Raw genomic sequence first — 21,549 nt, 5'->3', positions numbered from 1 at the left:
TTCTATCCTGTCAATATCAGTATATGTAACATAAAATCATCAATTCCATAGCTGGGAGCTATGGTAAAAAGAGTACCCTAAAATTGTAAGTAAATCTTCAGCTTTATCTATAAACCTGGTAAATACATTAGATTTCCATTGAGATAAATGCTACACAATGTATGTCATGATCAAACATCTCATTTTCTTCTAGAATAATAGCAGCCACCATAAAGGAGTATCTCGAATATGTCCCTGGTGGTTAACCTACACTTTAATCCTTTCAAGAAACTCACAAAATAGATATTATCAATGAGAGACTAAATACCCTGAGAATTTACATGACTGGTCCAAAGCCACACAGCCAATGGTAATTGATGACTTTGCCATGTGGATCCAAGTCTCTCTGGCCTGAAAACCAGCTCTACTCCATTAAACAAAATGCCTCTTTGCCCTTACTTTTTAGTCCTTCAGGCTTTTTCTTGAACTTCTCTTTCTGACAACAGTCAAATCATCCTTTCGAAGATCTCAGGCAAACTCAGCATTCTAAGGTAACCTGTCAGATCTCATTTGGTTCGCCTCATCTACCACTTCTTTGTTTATTCTTGTTCCTCTAAAATCTTCCTTTTCCAAAGCTGAGAGTTGATAAAACAGGCTATTTTAGTCACAACGAAAATATGTTATACACCATTCGAAAAGAAAATATTTATATATTCATTGGTAGTGTTAAATATACGCTATGGTTATAAAAGTAGTAGCATGCTAACTATTATAGCAAAATTAATTAATTAACCTAGTCTTTCTGTATAGTTAAATCCATGCTGGCTCTCTAATCTCTGTCTTTAGTAACCTATTTTAAAATGCTCTTCCAATTAATCCAACATTTTCTCGGGGATAATCCCAAGGGCAGGATAATCCTTATATGTTCCCTGTGTCAGTTCAGCCTCTTAGTCACAATCAACGAAGCATACAATCACCTACAGGAAACCAAACTGCCCATCGTTACTTTTATCCAGGCTGGGATTTCCTTCCCTCCCTGGAACACCAGCTTGCCTGCTTTACATCACTTGAGGCTTAAAATAAGGAACACGCCACAAATCTTTTTTTCCAAATTCTCTCCCATATTAAATTCTATGTTCATAAAGACATGCAGATCCAATCTTGAATTTCTCACTATACTGAGAATCTCCAGCCTCCTAGGATTTTGCCTTGCCTACAGACATTAAACCTCTAGGGGAAAGACTTCTCTATCACCAGAATGCATCCATTCCTCCCTCATGACAATAACTGCTTGTGCACATTCCTCCCTACTAAACAATTCATCCCAAAGGGTGCAGTTAAAATCATGCTCACTCACCACTGTGGCTGCTGTTTTCTTCCTCTAAGTTTCTCAATTATGCACAATGTCATTTCATTCTGACTCTTACCACAGTCTATTCTTAGTTCTTTTGTCCTCTCTTTTGCTGCCTATCTAGCTCATCCAAGAGCTTGAGCCTATCCAAGCTCATCTTCTTCCTCATCCACACTGTCCAGTTATCTGGACAACTCTTTACTTTCACCTCACAACTGCATTTTTTGTAATCGAAAATTTGACTTGATACAACGATAGAAGTGTTGTATGGTGCCAGCTGGCAGCTACACTTGTGGTGAGCATAGCATGATGTGTAGAGAAACTGAATCACTATGTTGTACCTGAAACTAACGTAACTTTGTGTGTCAACTATATTCTTATTAAAAAGACTAGCCAATTAAGTCAAAAAATGTCATCTCCATGAGTTATTTTCATTTATCAGTGTTAAATATACTTTTAGAACTTTGCACTAGAGAAAAGCAAAAAAGATAAAATAAACATCCAAGTATTTACACATACAAGTGACCTGCCCTCCAAAATCTTGCAACAAAAGTAACTTCATATGTAAGATTTCACCCTTCAAAATAAAATATTTATTTTACAAAATAAAAGGAAAAAATGGTGATCTCATTGATAATCATAAAAATATATGTCTAATCATAGAAAAACAGCAAGTCATTTTCCCAGCTACTTAAAAATATTTTAATCATGCAAAACCAATATAATGTACTCTAACATAATGCTAAAATGTTAACCAAGATGAAGTGGCTTTTATTCATTTTACAGGATGTATATTTGGCAATAGTTTTTTAAAAATAATTACTCTAAAGGAACTCTAAATATAGTATTTCAGAAACAATATTTTAAAATACAGCAGTAAGCAACGGAAACTATTGTTCTTTATACATTTTTGGCATAACACTGCCATACAATTACAGAATTATAAAACAAGTGTTTCATAGTACCATACAGATCCAGAAACTGGTTACGACTCCTACCACATACACATGGTATTGGAACTAACAGACATGCACAGCATTCTGTAATTCATACTGCAGTAGAACACAGGGCACAGAGAAGACCCAGCAGCTGCTGGAGAGTCAGAGCTTATGTGCGAAGTAAAACACACATCTTTTGAAGAATCATACCCATTTTCTTGAAAGACTGAAAAAACAAAGGACACAATAGTTTCCAAAGTGAGATAGTGCCTGGACCCAGGTGGCCATCTATCTTCTTAGGTAATACTAACAAAAGGCCAATATCTTAAGAAATAAGGAAATGGTCTTTTAATAAAGTAAGTCTTTTAATAAAATAATAAAATAAGAAACAAGTAAATGGTCTTTTGATAAAAAGGAAAAAATGCTTATTAAGGGAGAAGCTAACACTTTGCTCTCAGTTATTTCTCTTGATTATAATGCCTCGATTGTATTAATGACAATTAATACACGGTCAACTCTCATATGGGTGATAGTTACTTCATGTGTAGACAATCACATTACTGAGTCTTAACTCAGCCACTCCCCCAATTTAATTTGTTAGTAAAATCACCAACTATTGATACACACTGGCAAAAAAAAATTAAACTTGGTATCTGATCATTTGCCTACTTCTATCAGTCTACTGAAAGGTTTCAGTTTACTGTAGAGTAGAAAGAAGTCATGGTTGAAATGGGAGTATTAATAGGATTCTGTTTGCCCGCCAATCCCTTGATCACCTATGCACAAAAAAACGGAGCTAATTCCAAAATCACATCCCTACCATAAAGCTTTCATGGATCTTTCCTCGTCTGCTTCCAATAATTGTGTCATTTGTACAAACCTAGAATTGGTTATTCTTTATTTCTGTTGTAGGTTTCTTGTTATTGTCTCTAATCTTTTGTTTCATTTGTATTTTCCTTTTCTCCGCATGAAACTAAATTTTCTATTAGCACCAAAAACAATAATGCTCATCTGACCAGAGACTACAGGACTTAAACATTTCTTAGAACCAAGATTATTATATAACTAATCTCTCTGATTGACATAAACTGTTCTACAAACTCTGCCATAAATTAAAAACGAGAATATGATAAATTTCATAGCTTAAATATATTTTCATAAGGTTTTGGATTTTTTGTTTAAAAAGAGTCTTTTAGCCTAACAAATTATCAATGTCTTTTCACTTTCACTTCATTTTTAGTGTACACTGAGTCATCTTATAAAAACTTTTAAATATATATCTATGAAAGAACAACTTAAAAGAACTTTGATTGAAGAACTAGGAGGAAGGGTGGGCGGAAATGGTATTTCAATGTTTCCCAAAATAGTTCTAAAGGTTCAATTTACATAGCAAGTGTCCAATTGCTCACAATTTCCTAACTACAAAATGGTAGCGAATCATAACAGATATTTTGTGAAAACTGATAACATATTAAAATTAGGTATAGAATCTAAGGAAACCCACCCTCTTCAGAAGCCGGGGATAAGAAAGCTCAACACTCTTCTGAACCAGAGGAGGCTCTGAGGATCTGTCATGACTTTGGAGAGACTGGAACCCAGTGTGGGCTCCACTTTACCAAGATGCTCACCTGATTCTTACTCCCCATTCTGCACTCTACTTCCAGGCACAGTATGAGCCATAAAACAAAGCACTTAATTGTATTCTCTAACATGACAACTTTAATTCAAGAAAGAAACATTAAGAAGCTATTTCCCACAAATAACTAAAACAATAATTCTCAACAGATCAAGAAAAAAGATGACAAGTAACATTCTAATCTAGGAAAAAAAGCAAAAACAGTGCTTTTTAAATGTTTTTAATAAGAAAAGTAATTTCAGATTCCTCCAACCATCTACTGGAATTAAACTTCTAAATAATTCTCTCATAGAATTCCATTTTCTACATCCATCTGCAGCTAAGAACAAGAAGTAAAATACAGACAAATATTACTTGTAGTAACTGAGAAATGTTTAAAATGAAATTCATAGCATGTAGCAAAATCAAACAAAAGCATAAGTAAATGTAACAATGTAGTTAACATTACTGTAAATACATTTTGTCAAACATAACACACTGTTGAACACTGTGGCAAATACACCTCCTTATGAACTAATACTATTGTCACAAAGGGAAATTTCTCCAAAATGAAAAAGCACCAAAGAAAGTTCATTAAAATAACTGATAGTCATGGTTTGGAAAGTTCCTCATGGTAAGATTTTACAATGGAGTAAAAATTTAAACTTCTGAATGAAAACCATCTACATTAGTTAAGGCACATCTGGACACCTCCAGGCATTCATATTTATAACTATATTATTATTAACTTCAATAATAAGGGATTTCTAAAACCACAGTCTGTCCCTGAACACAATCTGCTGGGTGGGCTGGATAACTAGAACAGGGATGGAGGCAGGGTAGTACTCACTGTCACCCTAGAAATTACCCACACAAATCTGTTCATGTAATAAACACTACAGAATTCAAAGCTGAAAGAAGTCAGTATATGTAACTCCTAATTTCTAGATCCTACATTGACTCCATCATCGTTCTCTATAACCTCACCTACATTTGAAACGATCCTAGCATGTCTAACTCCAGCCTACCTTCTATTTAACACATATAGCCCAAAAAAACAAAGAGGAGTTTTCTAAGCGGGAGACAAATTAGAAATCTTCAAAACCATTCCTATAACAAAGGATCCCCACTCAGCACAAATAGGCATGAAAGACCCATAGATGAAGCTATAATCAAGTAAGATCAAGAATGTCCTTCTTTTCTCAGGTTAGAAAATAAAGCTTTTAGAGGAGCCTCAATTATAGAAAGACAAAAAAAAAAAAAAAAAAAAAAAAAAAAGGCCCATTTACTCAAGAGTATAAATCCAATCATAACTCTATTACAAACTTGGGAAATTTAACTTTATACAATGAACCAAATATTCCCTATCAGCTCAACCAGTTTTTGACCACTTGATATGGGAGTTTACCTACAAAAATGGCTTTTTAAAGAGTAACAGATGTAACATTGCACTGTTTTTCCTTTTTTACCAGATCATATCTTCACTCAGATTAAAGCGTAAAAACTAAAAGCAATGTAGGTAATTTTATATAAAATATGAAACAAAATGACTATGATAGATATGAAATGACATTTGCATGTTTACATTGTTAATACTTAGCAAAAAAAAATCTTAGAACTTCTCTAGTAACTCCTGAGTTGCATATTTTATTTTATCCTCGAAGCTGAAAAATGTAGTCTCAAAATCAAAATTCAAAACAAAACTATGCAAAATAATTTTTGAACTGAGAACTAGACCTGATTTAGAAAAAGCAGACACATTTTCTCTTCTATCATGATTCTTTTGAGTTTCTTATGAGATTGAGCATGAAACTGTATAATGGTACAATATTCTTAATGTTATAAACTTTTTCTCTGCTGTACAGAAATATATCTTGTAATTATATATCACTTTACAGTATTTCAAAATACTTTCACATATATTATCTCCTTAGAGATATGAAAGCACAAAATATTAGAAATGTACTAGACTAACCAAGCGATATAACATCTATCTGCCATGAAATGCAAGTAAATATTTTATCAATAGCCAATGTTTATGTCCTCACAGTCCAAGGTACAACAATAAAGTCTATATATTTGCAAAGATTCAATAATGTTTCTAGCTATTTGGCCATGCTTCGCTGCATTTTTAAAACACCTTCTCAGTAAATTTCTGCAAGCATATGGTAGTTTTTAAAAATACAAAACATTAGAGACAAACCCAGAAGGCTGTTTCATATCTAAGACCCACATAAATACGTATCTATAGATATTATTTAAAAAACTATTAATTTTACAAAGTATTCTTTATAGAAAAAAATTATAGACATAATTTTTATCTGCAAAAGGAATGACATCCTCTTATTTGTTCTCCACTGAGGAATTCTCTCATAAATTATTTGCGAATTAAATGTAGGAATCATACTGTTACATATGAATATGGATTTTAAAAACAACATTCTGGGAAAAGGCCACTGTTTATAAATGTAGGCCAGGCAGTTTCTCCCTTGAGACTAAATATTCTCAAATTAACTGTTGCAATCTAATCAAACCCCTAATTAGGAATAATATTCTAAAAGTTAAATTGTTGAATGAAGTGTTTTTATTTGTAAGGGCTCTGATACACTACAGTTTCTAAGCAATTCAGATTATATCCATTTATTTTAGTCTCTGCCCACTGTTTATTAATATTTTAATATCTAGTCACAAATTTTAAATATTTTGCACTTAGAAAGCAGTCTGAACACTTTTTCATGTATTCAAAATTGCTAAGATATTTTGAATTAATCATGTTCCTACAGTTCAGCTCAATGTAACAACTACTCTCATCTTACCCTGTAAAACTGTTTTTTGAGCTCTATGGGGACATTGCTATAAGCAGCACATTACAGGGTCCATACAAAAAAGAAACTGAAATGCAAAAGCAGAATTGTTTCTGCTTTTGTAGAAAGTAGAAAGCAAAAATTGGGATACTCTGGGAACCAGCAATGAGAAGATGCTTTATAACTGGAATATGATATACAGCTTGGTTAATAATATATTAAAAACTCAAGTTTGAGCAACTATGATGCTTCATGTAAACTTCAAAGCAATAAAATCATACTTCTAAAGGCATACAATTGGTGTATTTTCTAGAAATCCTCTGCTGGAAATCCCCCGGTTGTAAAGGTTAACAGAGGATGATATGATGTGACTAACAAATAGGACACAGGAAAAATTCTCTGGGGGTTAAAGTGAAATCTAAAAGCCCAAGAGACACACAATTGCCAATTCTTCTCTAAATGAAAGTGAATTTTTTTTCTATTAATTGCTTTAACTATATTTGTATGTATGCTTCGAAGTTCTCACCACAGTGATTATTTTCTGATGTGTAATATTAGTAATAATATGACAGAAAGTAAAACTACGTACTCTTAACCAATATTAACGCAATAAGTGCTTGCTAAAACTGAGAATACAGAATTTTAAATCTTCTGAATTTCAAGGTTTGACTACTTAGAGATACATCAAATTGTTTTCTTTTTTAAAGATACACTGGACTAAGCAATATTGTTAATTTCACAGCCCACAGAACACTGAGATAGTCAAGGTTTTAGGGACCACTGCCTTGTTACCAGTGTAAGAAGCATGCTATTTAAAAATGTGTATTTTCTTTCCTTATTTTTGAATTCTTTAGCCATTTGCATTCAGAAACAAGCACCGAATTTATATGGAACAGCCATAAAAGCAAAATCCTTTTCTTGGACTTTTGCATCAAAATTTGTTTTTAAGCATTTCACGTAGAAAAACATTTTTATTATTTTAAAAAAGCAAATTCTTGATATCATACAGTTAAAAGTGCCCCTCTGTTTGATTTAAATTTCAGTACAGGGGATCACTGGAATGTACCCTAGAAATGCACATGCTGGCCTACAAAGATGGCAAATGAAGGCAAGTGCAGAGACAGGAAAAGAGGAAAGGACAGTGGGAAGCCCAAGAAATGGGCTGGGTGATTATGGCTTCCTAAAAATATCCATTTCACATACCAGAATTTAAAAAGAAACATCTTGAGGTGTTGTAATGAAGATTCCAAATTACTTTCTGAATACATTTGAATCGACTAAATTTGTTTTCCCAGCTTTATGAATCCATAAATTGGGCAATTATGTGGCAAAATAATGAAATTTATCCTCTTGATTTTCTTCATGTAGACCGTAATCTCCCAAAAGAATTTATTTGATATATCAAATACTACATGATTATTTCCATATACACTGAAAATAATTTAAAAGCAATTATTATGTACAGAACTTGGAAACTCACATCCTAAAAGTGTTAAAGAATACATTCATTTATTGGGTCTTGCTTAAAACTTCTTACTAAATATTAAATTCATTATCATTCAAAATAAAAAACCAACAACAAACTGTTTACAACAGAAATTACAAACAGCTAAAATTTGAAATGACCTCTGTTCTTCAGGATATATTGTACAGTTTTTCCTCCCTTACCTATACAGGTTTGCGGGTTTTCTGATAATTCACTGTAATGGTACATCATCAGGGGAGCCTGTATTTCCAGGATTTTCACAGTCTTTGTTGTGATTTTCACCTTCCTCATCTTTTTCAGGAGGAATTGCAATTTCCTTCCTCTCTGTAGGATGGCTGACTGCTTTTTCCAGTTGAGAATTTGAATTTTCAGCATTACCGTCCTCTGTGTTTGACTTGGTGGCTTCACTGCCGGGCTCTGTGCTGGGCCTGTCTGCCTCTTCTCCAGCCCCTCCAGGTGCCGCTTTTTTTTCTTCAGCTGTTTTGCTATTCAAATGAATAGCTGAGGAGGAATTTTTCGAGTCCTTGGATTTTTTGTGCATAGAAGTTTGACTGATATGACCAGAAGTGGGAGGGGCAGGCATTTTCTGGGCTTTGCTTCCCTCTGACTGTTCTTTCCTCGGCGGTCCCCAGATAAAATTCTCTGAAGGCGTGTAATGTTTCTGGGCAAACCGTAGGAGCTTTCTCCTCTCTCTCCTGTCTCTAATTGTATAAACAAAATACTCCAGAGCACTCTGTTTAATATTGGGAATAGTGTTTTCTACAAGAGCTTCGTGAAGAATAAATTTTACAAGAGGAGATTTAAAACTTTCATATCCAAGCTCACCAAGGCTTTTGAGAATACGAGTGATTCGTAAATAGTTGTGCTGGGACCTGGAAGAGAGGATTGAACAAAAAATGTAGCGGGGAAATCAGGTGAGGGAAAGTAAGGGAATAAAAAGTATTAGAAAAATCATTTTTAATGGAACTGTAAGCCATGGAAACATGCATTACAATTTTAGTGAAAGTCATATTAGACACCATAAGAAGGATAAATTAGAAGTTATTAAACTCTTATACTTCAATGTAATGCCAATCTATGTGAAATTCAAATGTGAAATATAAATTCCTCTTGTTTCTTCAGTTCTTCATATATGAGAGATATTTAGGTCTAAAATTTATTCCCACTCATGTTGAATTGTTGTTTAATGTTAAATACACTGAGGATGTGATCTACTAGAGCATTTATTTGCAACGACGCCTGCTGTACTGTACCCACCACAGGTAACTAGTTCCAAACATGAATGTAACATCAGCTATCAGCTGAAGGTATGATTTAGAGTGTCAGCAAAATCCACCACACTGGCCAAGTCATAAGGTAAGCAACAAAATCCACTCTACTTTACTGGAACAATTCTGACAAAGGCTGCAAAACTGACTTATTTAGCAGAACACAGTTAACAGCATGGGCTCTGAAGTCAGACCTGGAGTTTATACCATGGCTCTGCCACATACAGCTATAAGAAATTATGGTATCTTCTTCTGACTCAATATGCTCACCTGTAAAGTAGGGGAAATGGCTAATATTTCAATGGACTTTTAGAAGAATAAAATGAGTTGAGACATGTTCAGGGCATGTAGAACTTAAAAAATATTAGATACTATTTAAAATCAATATTATTGCTATTATTTAAATCTGGTACTAAGGACCACCATATATGTACCTATCCCCACTTAATTACCTAATTGTCTTCCATCCATGCCTTCTCTCTCCTTCTTTTTCCCGAAGAATTTTAAATTTTACTTCTAATGGCATAGACTCCAAAGATGCCTTTTTCCCCAAATCGCACAAACTTCTTCTCTGTCCTCAAACTAAGGCCATTATCAGATGAATGCTTTTCAAGCTTATCTATCACAATTCATAATATACCTACCCTACATCACTGGGCCAATAGTTGCCTCATTTACAAATACCTGGCCACATCCTAAAAGAATCTTCAGCTACACATACTAATCATGTGTCATCAGCAGCTCAGGTATTTATTTACCCAATACTGACACGCAACCATAACAACCACTTATTTCTAACTTCCTAAAATCTGTTTTATACATCAGACATTGAACTTTATACAAGCAACGCATATACCTGCTCTGGTTTCCAGAAGTACTTACAGCATTTCACTTATAAATAACTAGCTAATTATTTGGGAAGGGTGCAGAAGGATGTTAAATTACTTGAGGGACAAAAGGGGGTGGTTCTATAGCCTTACATTTTAATAATAAAGTTTGTCTGGACAAAACAAAATTCTTAATGATTCAGGATAGATAAACACTGAAAAAGACAAGTCTGGCAGTTTTTATCATCCCCATTCTTCTGGATGTTTCCTACAAAAGTATTATCTTAATATTCAACTCTTTGAGGCCAAAAGGTAAAACACAGCAGGGATATATTTCAGCCTCATGAATCTAGATTTTTTAACAGTGGAGAAGTTAAGAGTCTTCTGAGACAACACAAATTTGAATGAGGTTAAGACAATCTGCCATTAACAGCAGAGATGACTTAGTGTTAGGTTAGTATGGGGTTTATACTCTCCAAAAACTTAAGCAACATCTGCTTCATAAATCTATGAAAAAGAGATATATGGAAAAGCGAGGGAACATTTTTCCTAAAAAATCCCAAAGATGAGTTATAGGATCCAACAAAATTTTCTATGTTTGCAACCAGCCCAATTGCAAACATCCAGTCGAAGACGAATGACCAAGATAATTCTGTACACATTTATCCGTATCTATACACTCTTCAATTTAAAATATTTACATTACATAAAATATGTACACAACAACCCAATATTTACACTGAGTTCAAGAGAATGAAAATCAGGACTATGGGACAAAATTGTACAAGAAAGAAATTGAGTGTGTCAGTATGATTTGAAATAAATTTCACAAATGAAGACAAAAAGGAAGAGAGGACACCAGCTGAAACCCACCCAATATTTTAAGCAGCCTCTGGGGTTGCAAAGCAGATAAAAGGGAGAAGGTGGGCTTCCCAACAGAAGTAAGGGCAGTTAAATAGCCCTGAAAAAGTCAGGAATACTAGGTAGGTGAAGAGAGAATACACAAAAGGCAAGAACCAGGAGACAGGAGATAAAAGTTAGAAGCAATTCCAGGGTCTAAAATATGGCTCAGTAATCGAAGGTGATTACAAATAAAACTGGAAATACAGCTTAGTGGTTGGTCTATATGTTTGTATTCTCATGTTCAAAAATATTTCACTTCTTTTAGTCATGGTCACTTGTTCACTGAACATTATTTCATTTCACTTTCATTCAGTTTTTTTTTGGTCCGCTGGGCTACTATAAATATATTGAGTTTCCTGCCTACTCTAAAAAACTCAAGATGTCATACAGATTAAAACACAAATAAAAGCTCTGTGCAACACCCAGGGAAAGAAAAACGAGAGACAGTGGGTGGCAGAAAGAAAAGGATCTGAATGAGGCAAAGGGAATATGACAGTTAATTCAGGCTCCTTTCCCCTGACCCAAGCCAGGAGATCATTTTAATTAAAACCTTCAGAAGGGTTCTGCTTCCAACTGTCAGTTAGAGGATCTGAAAATAAAACCCCAAGGAGGATTTAAGCTGGCAAATGTTATTTTGTTCAGTGTTTATTCATTCAACAGTTACTAAACAAGATTTCTATTCCAACCAAAATTAACAAGTTGGGGATGGAGATTCTCTAAAATAAAAGTTTACCATCCTACATGTCAATAGGCTATTTGCATACAGCTTTCATGGACAGTGGGACATTAAGTGCTTAGAAATTCTGTGCAAAGACAGCGACCCGCATTGCTCAGGCAGAGGCATAATATACTTCTGCTGTAAGTGCCCTATATATATCAAATTTAACTTGAGTTATGAGTTAATGGGTCTTCTAGTCAGGATCATAAAGCTTTACGCTCATATCTTCAGTGTTTTAGTACAAGCTACCATTTTAATAGTGTTGATTATAACTAATAAAGTAAAAAGAAGGCTTAAACATTAATACTTATACTCATTTTAGCAAAGCAAGATGAAAGTTCTAGAAAAACACCAAAAAATTCAGTTAATTGATGCTCAAAACTGTTTTCAGCAAAGAAAAATTTCTTAGGTTAGCTTTTTTTTTTTTTCTCGTAGTACTTGCCCAGTTCGGCTAATTATAATGTGCTTAAAAAAAAATGCTTTAAAGCTGCTGGTTTTATGGTCCAGCATTCATAAGCCACCCTATAATTAAAATGAAAAAAATTCAGTTTGCATACAAAGAAAATACTAAGAAAAATAAACTCTGGGTATAAGTATTAATGAAAGTTATAAATATCCAGGCAAAAAAAAAAAAAAACAACCCAGCAAATCAATTCCAAATAAACTATGTTAAAATTCTCTTCACAGATTTTAGGATTTATTAAGCAAAAATGGGCTTTTGTTTTTACTTAAATAATGACGATTCTAATTTTCCCCCTTTTTTAGAAATGTACAAGCCCATTTCCTTCTTATAAAATGATTTTTTTATGTCATAGGCTTCATTTATAGATTTAGTCTAAGAAGGTACCATGCTTGAGGAACAGACTGTGCCACAAGAAGCTCACAGCCTAGCCGAGGGGAGCTGGAAAAATGCATACACAAAATAAGTACGAATGCCAAGATACATGCTATAAAGAGGGAGAGAGGCCACACTTGGCTTTGGGCAGTAGAGAGGTTTCAGGAAGAAACAGCTGTGAAGCAGAATGGCCTTATTTCTACCTGGAATTTCACTCTTTCTTATAGCTATTTTGTTGTGCTTTAGATGGGACAAGGAATAAAATGCATTTCAGACTAGCTTTTGAATTCAGATTCCTGGGTCCATCTACTAGTTAGCTGTTCCTATGTTCCACGGAGAATTCTAACCAAGAAAAGATAACATGCTGGCCCCTGGTGTGCCGCTGGGGCTTTACTTACTCATTCAGATGCTGAAATCTTTCCTGCCAGTTAACAGCACGAGCAACATTTCCAGTTTTATCAACCAGTTTTATTCCAAAAAATTCTAACATCATCTTATAAGCCAGGAGGAATCTTTTAATTGCTTCTTTCGTTTTTTTGAATTCCTAAGGGGGAGAAAAAAGTCAGCTGAAATGATTCAATAGTTACCAGGACAATAAAATAGCAATATTATTTGGTCATCGCATATAAAATGAAATGAGCTTGCATTACCTCAATTTCATATGTAGTTAATTCTTTAGCATAAAAATTCAAGCCTTGTTCTCTCAGGGGGAAAAGCCTATTTTTTAGAAAAATAATATTATTACATTAATGCTATCTGAAAAACATACATGATTGAATAGGACATGGTTCAAGACACATAAATGTAACTGACCATTGAATGTAAGTGTGGTTGTGCTCCAGCTTTTCATAATCTCCTTTCCACTTATTTAGAACTTCTTCAATGTAAACACCTAGACAGTAAACATTTAGAAAATGAGCCAGACATTTAAGATGTTGATGACATTTTAATATTTAATCAATCTTTATATTAAAACCTCTGAAATGTAATTATAGCATGTGAAAATATTGTTTTTAAAAAATGTTTATTTATTTATTTTCAGAAAGACAGTGCAAATGGGGGAGGGACAGAGAGAGGGAGAGAGAGAATCCCAAGCAGGCTTTGCTCTGTCAGCACAGAGCTCAATGTGGGGCATCCCAGAAACTGTGAGATCATGACCTGAGCCAAAATCCAGAGTCAGATGCTTAACCAACTGAGCCACCAAGGACCCCCACAAAAATAATGCTTTCAAAAGAAAAATACCTTATGCCATATGCTCAGTTATGTAATAAGCCTAATTTTTAAAAAAATCAGTGGCACCACAAATCACAGAAAGTCTATCAGTGTTACTCTAAAGCAGAGGCTGACAAAGTACGGTCTGCCATCTGTTTTATAAAGTTTTATTGGAACACAGCCATGCACATTCACATTTATATATTTTACACTACAATAGTAGAGTTGAGTAGTTGCAATAAAGACTAATGGCCCATGCACCTGAAAATATTTACTACCTGGCCTTGTACAGAAAATATGTACTACCTGGCCACTTTTTTTGTGGCAAAAAAAAGTTTGCCAACCCCTGCCCTAGATGGTCATATAGTTCTTTAAATACAAGACGGGATCAAAATGGAATGTAGGCAAAAAAAAAAAAAAAAAAAGGAATGTAGGCCAGGAAAAAAAAAAAAAGGAATAAAAGAAAGGTGAGAGAAAAGAGAAGGGAAGAAGGAAAAATGAAAGAAAAAGGACCCAAGTTACATACAGTATATATCATCCAGCTTACTCTTCACAGAACTCTCCTAAACCAGTACTATTATCCCCATTTTACTAATGAGGACATTATGTGATTTGTTCAAAGTCACACACTAACAAAAGAGTAAATGTAGGAATAGAACACAGGTCTTTCTGTTTCCAAAAAGTAAGTCCTCTTCACCACATTTTACTCTTTCCTCATAAGAACTTATTACAGTTGACCCTGAACAACATGGGCTTGAACTGTATTGTAAGAATACAGTATATAATGCATATCACATAACAAAATATGCATTAATCAAGTGTTTATGCTATTGGTAAGGCTTAAAGTCAACAGTAGGCTATCAGCAGTTAAGTTTTGGGGAGCCAAAAGTTACACACGGATATTTGACTGCACAGGGGTTGGCACCCATAACCCCTATACTGCTCAAGGGTCAACTGTATAACAAAATCCTCCTGCTTCTCAAATTCTATGTCCTCACAATTGACTACGTGGCCAGTTAGTCAATTTTAAGGAAAAAAAAAAAAAACAACACAAAATATTTCTCTAAATATAACTCATCTCATTCTTGTTTCTTCCAGAGATCACCAGTTTGTAGTAACCAGTTTGTACTCTTGGAAGGCTGAGTAAAAAGTTGTTTTTGAATCATACTATTGGCTTTATAAGCAATTTAAAACTATTTACCTCCATAATCTCCCTTCCAACTACCCCTCCACCTACTTACACAAGTAAAATCACTGCAGGCTTACGCTTATTGGCAAGTGTATGTGTATGTGTGTGGATACACCCACATGATAGGAAATTGTGTGAGTTGGTGTAATTTATATAATAAACTAGGACACATTTTATGTGACCTTAGATAAAACTCCTGACTCCGACCAACCTTACATGATTTCAAAATAAATTTTGTGATAAAAATTACAAAAAATTAATAACAGTGTTTGAATTCATTACTTTAAATTACTACCTCAAAAATAAATTCACCACTAGAAATACAAAAATAATTCAGTTAAGTACTCTCATGTTCAATGTTTTTAATATTTGAAGGCATTACTTTAGGTGAATTTTATTAAATTCAAATCAGAGTCAAATTAACAATCATTGCATTTCTTCTGAAGGTTTTCTTGCCCCAGGTCCTAAAAAACCCTAATAATTTAATTAATATTATTTCAATTAGTAAATAAAACAGTGTGTTTTTATCATTAGTAAATACAACAGAACACTTTTATCCAGAGGTTTCCTACCAAGTCTGAGCAAACTTTTGGGACACTTTAATTAACATTAAATTAATTAAAGATCAGTGGATTTGGCCATTGGAGCACTATTCTTAAGTCCTAACTCCTAACTGGTGCATCTCTCAGTGCACAGTACAGGGAATTCCTCCTCCCAACATGCCATCCACCCTTCAGACAGCCTTCCTTCAGTTTGTTCACCAAAGAATACACAGTCCGGCTACTTGGAAAGCTTTGCAATGTATGACCCTCATTCCCTGACTCACTTGGCTGCGGATTTGGCTCAGATTCCACTAAGAGCAAAGAGCAGAAGCCAGGGCCATCTGGTCACTTCACAGAGATAAGGGCAAGGAGAAAAGCCAACTTTGCTGGTTTGACCTGGATAAAATTAGGATGTCCATCATGAACCACAGCATGGTACTTTGGTGAAATATGCATATTACCATAGTGGATGCATCCTCTCCCTATAGGGGGAGAATCTTAGAAAAGATCTTATAAGGGTAATTGTAGAATTGTGAAGGAGGAGGCAGTTTATTTGGCAGGGTTGAATGGAGATGTAGTGTCTCTATAGTTCCCTTCCCAGGATATTGGAACAGTGAACTGAGACTGCCAGGACCCCCTGACCCCTGAATCTAAAAATCAACAGGAAAGATCATTCTAATACAAATATTACTTTTCAATTATGTTCTAAATAATTTGGGGCTATGGCATAGTAAAAAAAATACTGAACTGTGGATCCTAGACCCAACCCTATAATCGAGTGACCAGACAAGTCAGTCATTCAAGCTTTAAGACCCAGTGACCTCATCTTTAAAATAAGGAAGATTAAAAAAATAAAATAAAATAAAATAAAATAAATAAAATAAAATAAAATAATAAAATAAAATAAAATAAAATAAAATAAAATAAAATAAGGAAGATTAATCTGATCTCCTCTAAGGTTTCTTCATAATCTAGTATTTTATGATCCTATAAATTTCATCTCTTTCCCTCTCACAAAAGTGGCCCCCACTACCTTTAAGACAATAGCCCCTGTGAACAAATGGTGGGAAAGTATTGCTAATCCACAGTTATTCCTCTAGAATTTGCCAAGTGGAAGTTCACAAGTCTAGGGTCTAGGGCTTTGGGGACACCTTAGACTACATAGCAAAGTAAAGCCAACCAATGAACAAATGCATTAAGAATGTACTGACCACAGAATAAACAAAGAATAACTAGGTGTATGTTATTATGTAACATTTGCTTTTTACCAAGGTAGCAGAGTACTCACCATCTGGCTTAAAAGGAATTTTATTCTTATAAAAACGAAGATTGCTCAAGTCATTTTGATATCGGATATCTTTGAAGTTCTGCTAAAGGAAAAAAATACATCAATCTCCAGCATATGGACATATAAAAAAGGCACAAGGACCCTTCTTGCATGTTTGCTCACTAGCACCACAAAATAACAAAAACAGAAGGGAAATATTTTACATTGTAGAAAAAACATTCTATACTCTTACTGGGTACTGATGTCGGTATTTGTACAAATCCCTCGCAGCATAAAAGCTTCTCTTTGGTTTGGCAGTTGCTTCAGTGGAATCACCACCCTAAAATGAAAAGTAAAATTCCATTTACATGTTGAAGCACAATAATTTCACTGAGAAATTTCTATAACACCTAAAATAATGAACATCCATAAGGAAAGCCTGAAAAATGTCGAGCTGTTCAGAATGACAATATTATATATTTGCTTTTAATGATGCCTACTAGCAACATTTGTTGGCATTCTATTTGCCTGATTTGAACCCAATAACATTTGTCCTAAAATGTTTTACTAAATAAAAAATGATACTATTCACCAAAAGCCTATGGAGGCCAAATGTTCTAGATTAATACTCATTAGAAATGGAACTCAAAATGAATTTAAGACATTTACCTTACCAGAGGTTACACAAGTGATTCTATGACCAAAATTATTTTTGAATACATAATATTAAAAAATTGTTAAGAAAATAAATTCTACAAAGAAAATTATCATTGATTTGCAACATTTAGCTGAACTTAAAGGCAAGTAATACTCATGAAAGGGAAAGGGGATTTTTAAAACAACGTAAATAGCTTTCTAAACTCCATCCTTTATTGCACCATAACAAGTATACAAAGGCATGAATAATCTGTTAATCCAGTGATAACACTATGTGACATAAATCAGCAAATTTATAATATATATACACAAAGTAGTAAAAGCTCTCAAATGGAATGAACTTCAGATTGTAGTAACTTATGTGTGGTAGTTCATCCATACTATTTAAATTCTAAAAATTCTCACCACCATAATGATTTTAAAAGTATAAGATACAGGTCAATATAATGGATTTAAATTCTCTAACTATATGTATTGTTATAATGCATTAAGAAAGTGTTTTGTGTCCCATGTCATCCAGGACAATAAGACAGATAACAATAATGAAACAGAAGACAATGTTTAGGTCTGAATATTCATTAAGAGCTTCACCTCCCAAATCCCTTTCTCATCATCCCCCACCCCCATCTGTATTGACAGATTAGCATCCTCCAAGCAATTTTCACACATTTTTCAAGTGGTGTGATTCTCACTATTACTACAAGTATAGAGATACTTACTTTAACACCAAATCCTCTGATGTTTAACATTAGCTACTCTGTCATGTTACATAAGCAAGGAAAAGCTTAAATTCTGGTCCTTGCCACACGTTTCAAAATAGCTCTGCCTAGCAAGTTTCTGAATCTATTTAGCCTGAGCTACAACCATATGAATCATCATCTTACATTTGTACAGAGAGCACTTTTCCCATTTACAAAGCACTTACATGTATATTATTTCATTTGATTTTTACGACACACCTGGATGGCAGATATTAGTGTTTCCCTCTTAGAAACAAGGTAACCCAGCCTTAGAGAAGTTCAACAAGGCCCTCGAGCTCAGTGACAGCACAGGATGTGGAATTCCAGGCTCTGGGCTGCAAGTCCAACTAATTAGGCATGAATCCATTTCAGCTCCACTAAAAGTGAAGGAGCATTATAGAAACCTGGGTATAATGTCAACAGCCCAAGACCTGGGCTGTCTTAACTCTGTTACTTATTTGTGAGGCCTTAAGCAAACCACTTAACTGAATCTTAGTTTTATTATCTGTGAAACAAAGATAATGACTCATGCCCTACCTATTTCTCCAGATTATTATGAGAATGACTGCATCCTCCAACCTCTAAATGTACCAACCTGCAAGCATCTATCTTTGTTCCTCCAGCTTCTGCTCCTTTTGGAATCTCTACACTTTCCCCTCTCACCTGCCCAGTCAAGGATTTTGTTCCTTAATATATTGTTCCTATTCCCTGCATCATCAAAATTTCTCACTCTTCTGGATCATTCCCCTCAGCAGACATATGTGTACAATTTCTAAGCTTAAACATATGCAATCTTCCTTGACCCAAATCTCCCTTCAAATACAGAGCCATAGCTCTGCTTCCTGTTTTGATAAAATATCACCAAACAATTGTGCATAACCCCTATCTCCTCCTCTTCTCCCATGACACACCCCAATCAGGTTTTCATCCTCAGCATTCCATCAAAATGGCTCTTTCAATGTCACTAACTAATCTCCATTTTACCAAACCATTTCTCAGTGCTCAACTCAGGCAACCTCCCAGCAGCACTGGGCCCGTGAAGTATCTCCCTCCTTCCTGCAACATTGTCAGATGTCACACCTCTATCTCATTGGTTGTCCCTTGTCAGCCTTCTCTTTAGGTCCTCCTCTTCTGCATAGGTTCCAAATTGAGGAGTGCCCAGGGTTTAGTCCTTATTCCTCATCACTCCTTAGTGACCACATATCTCCCCTGACTTTCCACACCACCAACAGACTGATGACTGCAGTTCTGGACTAAGGCTCCGTTCATCGATATAGTTAAGAACTCCACTTAGACGTCCAAGAGGATATAAAATTCAGGGGAATTCTTAATTTAACCTCTGATGATGCTTTTTCCCTAGACTTACTCATCTTACTTATTGGCGCCATCATTTGTTAAATATTCACTTGAACTAGGAATACAGCAGGTATTCCTAGGAGGTAAGAAGTAATCAGACTGGGATATATTCTAAAGGTAGCTCCAGTAGTACTTGCAAATGACTATGGGGAGAGGGAACAAAAGCAAAAATAAAAAGGAGATTTTTAAAAGAAGTTAAATGGTGACACTAACAAAAATAAATCACTAAAGGGGAAAAGGGAGGGCTGCTGTGGTCTACCATTTTCTGGGGTCACAATTAACTGAAACATTAATTATGAAACTGTTTTATACAGAGGGACCTGGTTAGCTGGATTGAATCTGGGCTGGAATTTTTTGATAGCCCAGACTTCCTTGAGAAGGTTACTTAATTGGGAGACAAGAGAAAGAGAAAAACTGGAACCTAGCCTCTAATACTTTTTGAGGGTTGAATTTGCAATTCAAAATGACCCATCAGCAATCCAGAGCACAAGGGGCAAGGGGATCTGCACAATATTGACAGGTTAAAGGTTGTACATTGGTCACAGACATACTTGGGTTTGCATCATTCTCTCCCTGAGTATTCTTGGGCAAGCTTCTACTCTCTAAGCCTCAGGTTTGTCTAAAATGGGGATTAAAAACAGCAACTCCCACCCAACCCCCGAAATCGCAGGTGACTGAAACAACGCGTTTAGCATAGAGCCTGCACTAAGACTTTGTCTTCTCCTCACCTAAACAGAGATGATCATCCAGATGAAGGAGGCAGCCTTGGCTGTAATATTTAGGTGGTGACTCCTCTACTCCAGTCAAGCAACCAGTGGTCATATTTGACTTTGGGCTCCATTTTTTTTTTTTTTTTTTTTTTCCCACTCTCATTTCCCCCTAGCTATAAAGAGGAGGGCCTAATACAGAACCACAAACCTTAACATACCTCCAGGATGCGCACTTCTCCAGAGGGCTGGCTACACAGTTCCCCCTTTCTAAAGTTTTCTGAATTATTTTCAGTCCGTCAGAGGTTAATAGGGAATATTTACCTATTTACTAACCTCTCCTCCAAACTGTATTAGCCAAATGATTTAAGGACAGTTGGATCAACAAGTCTCTGGGTGATACAAGAGTTCTGCAGAGTGCCCTGAACTCCTCAGTTGAAAGGCCTTACTTAGGGCGTTTTAACTTCGGATGGGGGTCTCCTACCATACTCTGAATGGCTGTAAACCCCACGGTAGGGGAGGGTGCTCGCTGCTCCTCACTTGCAGTCCCACCTTATTCTGGGTAATTTTTCCCAATGACACGCACTAGACCGGTTTTCACAATCCTCTATTTTTAGACAGGTTCCTCCCACCCCACCTTCGCAGCACCCAGCTGCGCCGCAGAGGCAAAGAAAACACCCATTCAAGTTGGGTTCTGCCCTCAGGGACTTTCTCGTAGTGCCCGCGGTCAGGCCCCAGGCCGGCAGCGAAAGGCTCCGGCACCGCAGGCCCCCAGGTCCTCGGCGCTGCGGGACGGCGGCCGGCGCGGAGGGGTCTGGCCGCAAAGGACCGGCAGCCACCGGCGCCCCTGCCCTCCGTGTGCAGGGGTCGCTCGGCGTTTGCTCCGGCCCCCGGCGACGTCCTTCCTCCCGGGGCAGGGGCGCCCCGGCCCGGCCCGAGGCCACCGCGGGGCCGCGTACCTGCTCGGCGCCCGCCGCCTCGGCGTCTCCGTCCGGCGCGGGGCTGGCGCGGGGCCGCCCGCCCGCTCGCTCCGGGGGCTGCGCAGGCTGCTCGGGCTCCTGCCCCGGGCCCTCGCCGCCGCCGCCCGGCCCGGGCTCCTCGGGCTCGGGCTCCGAGTCCGTCTGCCAGGTGGAGTCGCAGTCCTCCACGGTGGTG

General features: G+C 36.2%; 1 protein-coding gene across 1 annotated transcript; it reads right to left on the bottom strand.

Annotated features, from left to right (window-relative positions):
• Nucleotides 1–455: 455 nt before the first annotated feature.
• OGFRL1 (opioid growth factor receptor like 1) lies at nucleotides 456–21,548 on the bottom strand (the record flags this gene model as incomplete). Its single annotated transcript, XM_049654637.1, has 7 exons — nucleotides 456–9,045; nucleotides 13,123–13,268; nucleotides 13,375–13,441; nucleotides 13,538–13,616; nucleotides 16,956–17,037; nucleotides 17,188–17,274; nucleotides 21,354–21,548. Coding segments are annotated over 7 exons (1,317 nt in total), but the record flags the coding sequence as incomplete, so codon positions are not given.
• Between the last annotated feature and the right edge of the window lies 1 nt (nucleotide 21,549).

The sequence above is a fragment of the Panthera uncia genome, assembly GCF_023721935.1.
Source record: "Panthera uncia isolate 11264 chromosome B2 unlocalized genomic scaffold, Puncia_PCG_1.0 HiC_scaffold_24, whole genome shotgun sequence".
NCBI classification, from domain to species: domain Eukaryota; kingdom Metazoa; phylum Chordata; class Mammalia; order Carnivora; family Felidae; genus Panthera; species Panthera uncia.
This window is presented reverse-complemented; position numbering and strand designations above follow the sequence as displayed.